The sequence below is a fragment of the Neovison vison genome, chromosome 5 (assembly GCF_020171115.1).
Source record: "Neovison vison isolate M4711 chromosome 5, ASM_NN_V1, whole genome shotgun sequence".
NCBI lineage: Eukaryota > Metazoa > Chordata > Mammalia > Carnivora > Mustelidae > Neogale > Neogale vison.
The window spans coordinates 22,386,431-22,392,482 of NC_058095.1; the positions used below are offsets into that span (position 1 = coordinate 22,386,431).

The 6,052-nt window shown below is 49.3% G+C and overlaps 1 protein-coding gene across 1 annotated transcript; it reads left to right on the forward strand.

The window, feature by feature from the left end:
• The first annotated feature begins 4,274 nt into the window (after window positions 1-4,274).
• On the forward strand, window positions 4,275-5,656 carry MIEN1 (migration and invasion enhancer 1). The gene is made up of 4 exons (XM_044248074.1): window positions 4,275-4,398; window positions 4,501-4,598; window positions 5,042-5,118; window positions 5,198-5,656. The coding sequence occupies exons 1-4, from the start codon at window positions 4,310-4,312 to the stop codon at window positions 5,279-5,281; spliced, it is 348 nt and encodes a 115-aa protein (XP_044104009.1). The 5' UTR covers window positions 4,275-4,309; the 3' UTR covers window positions 5,282-5,656.
• The last annotated feature ends 396 nt before the right edge of the window (window positions 5,657-6,052 follow it).

Below are 6,052 nucleotides of genomic sequence, written 5' to 3' on the forward strand. Positions count from 1 at the left end.
TGAGTGGACTAAGCAAAGAAGTGGGGGAGGGGCGAGGTCACCTGGGCCTTGGAGCAGCTTGTGCAAAGCACAGTAGACGACTCACTCAAAGATTCCTTCCTTCATTCAATAATATTTGTTAAGTACCTACTACAGGCAAACCCCATGCATGGTACTGGGGAAAAAGCTGGGAGCAGCAAAAACAGACCCTGCCCTTATCCTCATGCAGCCCAGTTGGGGAGACTGATGTTAAAATAAAAATCCCATAAGGGGCGCCTGGGTGATTCAGTCAGTGATGTGACCGATTCTTGAAATGACCGACTCAGGTCATGATCTCAAGAGTTGTGAGATGGAGCCCTGTGTTGGGCTCCATGCCGGTGTGGAGCCTGCTTAAGATCCTCTCAATCTCGGGACGCCTGGGTGGCTCAGTTGATAAGCGTCTGCCTTCAGCTTGGGTCAAGGTCCCAGGGTCCTGGGATCAAGCCCCACGTTGGGATCCCCGCTCCAAGGGAATCTTGTTCTCCCTCTCTCGCTGTGTCTCTCTCTGTCAAATAAATAAATAAAATCTTCAAAAAAAAAAAAAAAGATTCTCTCATTCTCCCTCTCCTTCTGCCCCTCCCCTTCTCTAAAAAAAAAAAAAAATCACACACAAATAAGAAGTGACAGGTGACCAGTATGCTGGGAGAATGACTCACCCAATGAGTTGGGGAACCTTGTCTGTGTAAGTGACAAGCAAGCAGAGGGGAAACTGGAGCAGGGAGGGTGGGTGGGAATGGGGGGTGTTCCATTCACGATGAGGAAACAAGTGCTAAAGCCCTTATTGGGAAGGGACATGGCATGAAAAGGCCCAGTGGGGTTGAGGAGAAGGAAAAAGAGGAGGCCACACAGCTAAGCTCGGGCTGGTGAGGAGAAAGGCGAGTGCTTTGGACTCAGCTGTGTTTCTCAAAGTGTGGCCAGGGACCACCTGCCTCCATATCTCTCCTTAGGCTTATGTAAAAACAGATCCCTGGGCCCCTCCCCATCTACTGAATCTCAGTCTCCAGGGCCAAGACCCAGGAATGTGTGGTATTGACAAGCCCTCAGGTGGTTAAACCAGGTTTAAGAGCCATCCATCCTGTCTGTCCAGACAGGCAGGAACTATGGGTCGAGGCCAGACCCTGCAGTGGCTCTCCAGGCACAGAAAGGCAGGCAGATTTATATTTTGAAAAGATCACACTGGATGTTGAAGGATGGGGTTAGAGAGGGAAGCTGGACTCAGAGGGCTGAGCCCTGTAGGATTCTATTTATATGGCTTTTGGGAGGGGGTGGGACTATAAGGACAGAAGAGAGATCTGGGGTCAGGGAGGAGGGAGATGGGTTGACAGCAAAGGGGAAGGGGACTTGTGAGGAGGTAACGGAGCTGTTCTATATCTTGGTCATGGTGGTAGGTACACAGCTCGGTTAGGACTCACAGAAAGGTACACTCAAGAGGACAAATTTTACTGTGTATAAGTTATATCTGAACTTTTAAAAAGATTTCATTTACTTTTTTGAGAGAGAGCATGAGAGAGAAAGATCACAAGCGGGGGGGGGGGGGGGGGGGGCAGGGGACGGTTAGAAAAGCAGACAACCCGCTGAGCAGGGAGCCCCATGCGGTACTTGATCCCAGGACCCCGGGGTCATGACCTGAGCCAAAGGCAGAAGCCCAACGACTGAGCCACCCAGTCACCCCAGATTAATCTTTTCAATAAATGGTTCTGGGACAATCAACTCTCCACATGCCAGAAGATGAGCTTAGATCCTTACCTCACAATCTACAAAGATTAACTCAAGATAGATCATAGACTTAAATGTAAGAGCAAAAATAAAACGTCTGAAGAAACTATGGGAAAAAAATCTTCTTGACCTTAAGTTAGGCAGCGATCTTAGATACAACAGCAAAAGCACAACTGACCAAAAAATCAGCAAATTGGACATCATCAAAATTTAAGTTTTTTGCACTTCAAAAGACATCACTAAGAAAATTTTAAAAACAACAACAACAAAAACCAACTTGTTGGGATGCCTGGGTGGCTCAGTTGGTTAAATGTCTGACTTCCACTCAGGTCATGATCCCGGGGTTCTGGGATCGAGTTCTGTATGGGGCTCCCCACTCAAGGTGGAGTCTGCTTCTCCATCTGCGCATCCCCCCCTGCTCATGATCTCTCCCTTTCTCTCCTACGCACTCTCTTCCTCATATAAATAAATAAAAATCTTTTTTAAAAATGGCAAAAGAGGGCGCCTGGGTGGCTCAGTTGATTAAGCGACTGCCTTCAGCTCACATCATGATCCCGGAGTCCTGCATTGGGCCCCCAGCTCCATGGGGAGTCTGCTTCTCCACTCTCCTGCTCTCTCTCACTCTCTCTCTCTCAAATAAATAAAGAAAAAAAAATTTAAAGATTTTACTTATTTATTTGAAAGAGAGAGAATGAGAGAGAGAGAGAGCATGAGAAGGGGCAGGATCAGAGGGAGAAGCAGACTTCCTGCTGAGCAGGGAGCCTAATGCAGGACTCCATCCCAGGACTCCAGGATCATGACCTGAACCAAAGGCAATTGCTTAACCACCTGACCCACCCAGGCACCTAATAAAGAAAATGTTTTAAAAAAATGTTTAAAAATGGGCAAAAGATTTGAATAGATGTTTTTCTAAATGAGAGCCATGGATGGCTAATAAGCATACGAAAAGATGCTCAACATCATTAGTCATTAGAGAAATGCAAATTAAAACCACAATGATATACCACCTCACACCCACCAGGATAGCTAAAATCAGAGACAGACAATAAGTGTTGACAGGGATATGGGTAAACAAATCCTCGTATATTGCTGGTGGGAATATAAAATGGTACAGACATTTTGGAATAACAGTTTGGCCGTTTCTCAAAAAGTTAAACATAAACTTACCATGCAACCTAACAATTCTACTCCTAGAGAAATGACAACACACATAACATACAAAGACACTTACATGAACGTTCATAGCAACATTATCCAAAATAGCTAAGAACTGGAAACACAAATGACTGTCAGCTGATATTGAATAGATCAGCAAAAAAGATGGTATATCTGTACAGTGGGATACTGTTCAGCAACCAAAGAGAGCAAACAGCCCCATTGCTACAGCGTAGATGAACCTCAAAAGGTTTAGAATGAATGAAAAAAGCCAGAAGCGAAAGACCACATATTATAGCATTTATATAAAATGTCCAGAAAAGGCAAATTTATAGACCGAAAGCAGACCAGTGGTTGCCCAGGGTTGGAGCTGGAGGCTGGACTGCAAACAAGCAGGAGGGACCTTTCTAGACTGATGGAAAGGTTCCGGAACTGACTGTAGTGATGGTGGTACAACTCTGGAAATCACTGAATTTTTTAAAAATTGCATTTTTTTTAAAAAATTATTTTTTTATTTTAGTTGGTGAGGGGCAGAGAGAGAGAGAGTCTTAAGCAGATTCCTCGCAGAGCACGGGTCCTGCTGCGGGGCTCCATCTCAAGATCCTGAGATCAGGGTCCTGAGATCACAACCTGAGAGGAAAGCAAGAGTTGGTAGCTGAATTGACTGTGCCACCCAGGAGCCCCCCAAAATTCATGATTTGAGGGGATGGTAATAATGTAGGTGACCTGTTAGGATATTATGGTATATCCCAGGGACTCCTAAGAGAAAAAAGGCAGCAAGACAGCTTCCATTTTCAGAGTTCCAAAAGAGAAAAATGCCAGCCCAGGCCAGGATGAGATGGGGGAGGTGCAGGAACCGGGCAGGTGTGACGGGAGTGCAGAGCCTAAGGAGTGGGAGCCCCAAAGCCTTAGCTTCCAGACTGCAGGGAAGAAGCAGTCACTGTCCCCGACTGTGCCTACAGCTTTGGAGCTTGAGTCTGAAGCACCGGAGTGTTGAACTATGGGGTGGTTTAAAACGCCATCGGCATGTTAGCAAGAAACAGCAACCATCTCGTAACATCAGCCAACCCCAGGCCCTGGATCCACTTGCCCCATCACTTTCGCTTCCTTTTGTAAATTGTAAAGCACTCGCAGTCTAAGATATTTCATGAGATTATATGAAGCCGTGACGTCCAGCGGACACGAGATGCCGGGCAAGTCCGGCGCTGTGAGAACCGGGGCGGGGTAAGGTGGTCAGGACCAGTCCACCCAGCCCACAGCCCTCAAACTGGGGATAGGGTCAAAACGCAGCAGCAATCGCGGCCTGCAGGGGGCGCCCGGACGTAACGCGCGGCCCGCTCCTCCCAGAGGCCCCGCCCCATCACGTGCTCGCGGCGTCGCGTCACACCCGGAAGCGGCGGCTGAAGCAGAGTCGGGAGCAATGAGCGGGGAGCCGGGGCCGACGTCTGAAGCGCCCCCTCCCGGGGAAATTGAACCGGGTAGTGGGGTACGCATCGTGGTGGAGTACTGGTGAGCGTCTCCAGCCCGTGGGGTGTCCCGACCGAACGGGGGTGGGTCCAAGGGAGGCCCCTCCTCCGAAACCCAGGCAGAGCCCAAGCATCTTGTCCCTAGTGAACCTTGCGGTTTTGAGGCGACCTACCTGGAGCTGGCGAGTGCCGTGAAGGAGCAGTACCCCGGCATTGAGATCGAGTCGCGCCTGGGGGGCACAGGTGAGGCCCGCAGAACACCTGCTGAGTCAGTGTTCTAAATCTCAACTCTCCCACTTTCTAGCCCTGGAACTGGCTGTTTTATATAGTGTCCAGCAGTGTCTGGCACAGAGTAAAACGTCCGACCAACTCGAGGCCCCTTCCAAAGGTGAGGGCGGGGGACACAGATGAAACCTGTAGGGAAAAATGGGTGAGACTGCAGAAGTGTAGGGTTGGAGGGGAGGGAGCGCTTCTTTGAATTATGAACCCAGAGTTCAGAGGACACACAGGTAACTCCTCCCAGGGGTTCCTTTGGCTTGAGCCGGGTTTGGGAAGTGGCTCAGAGAACTAGTCTCTCGTGGGGTCGGTGGAGACAGAAAGGAGCCTGCGAAGAGTCCAAGGAGTGTGAGAGCCTCTCCTTACATGCCTGTTGTCAGCGTCCGGTTCATTCTTTTATTTAATACCAGGTGCCTTTGAGATCGAAATCAATGGACAGCTGGTGTTCTCCAAGCTGGAAAATGGGGGCTTCCCTTATGAGAAAGATGTGAGTATTTACAATGTCAGGAGGCCCCGGTTCACCCTTCCCCTGCAATGGATCATTCCATTCCACCTCTGCCCTCTAGCTCATTGAGGCCATCCGAAGAGCCAGTAACGGAGAACCCCTAGAAAAGATCACCAACAGCCGTCCTCCGTGCGTCATCCTGTAATTACACGTGATTCTGGGTTCCTGCTCAGTTTTGGGACCCAAGCCATGGTCTCCTGTCTGGTCCTGCTGAGGGCTCCCCACTGCCTCTTTCCCCTCACCTGGGTCCTGGTAAGCTAAAAGACTCTGGCCTCCACTTTGTCCCTTTGGATACCAAGAGGGAATAGAAGCTGCGGTGGTCTTGGGGATGGGAGAGAGACCTTCTCCATGGACATTTCCACAGCCGCCTTATACCCCCTTCCCAGGATCAGCGCCCAAGTCTGCTCCCCACTCCAGCTCAGCTGTACTGGTCAAATGCCACCACAGTTCTAACTCTACCTTCCACTAGCCCTGGGCAATGTCAGCTATTGGCAATAAAGTGGCACTGCAAACCCCTGTACCAATCTAGTGTGTTTTTATGTTTGTGTGTGTGGGGGGTTGGTAGCATAGGGACCTGCCCAGCCTTTATACCACCAGGGGGGCTCTGCTGAGTGGGTGGGCTTTTTTGGGATAGTTACTTCTAGTTCAATGATTTCCTCACTCATAACCAAGGGAAGGAAAACGAGTCACACAGTATGTATTACCCCCCCCCCAAAGGGAGGAAACAACCCCCATTCCAGTGGGTGGCCTTAGGAACTCATTATTTCTAAACCAGAATGATCTGGTTGTCAAAGGGCTTTCAGATTAAAATCCCAACTTGAAGATTCCACCCCCCCCAACCCAAAAGCCAGGAAACAGGAGGATAGTCTTCTCATTCAAGCTTTCTGGATTCCTAGCCACTCCCTCCAAATAAGAT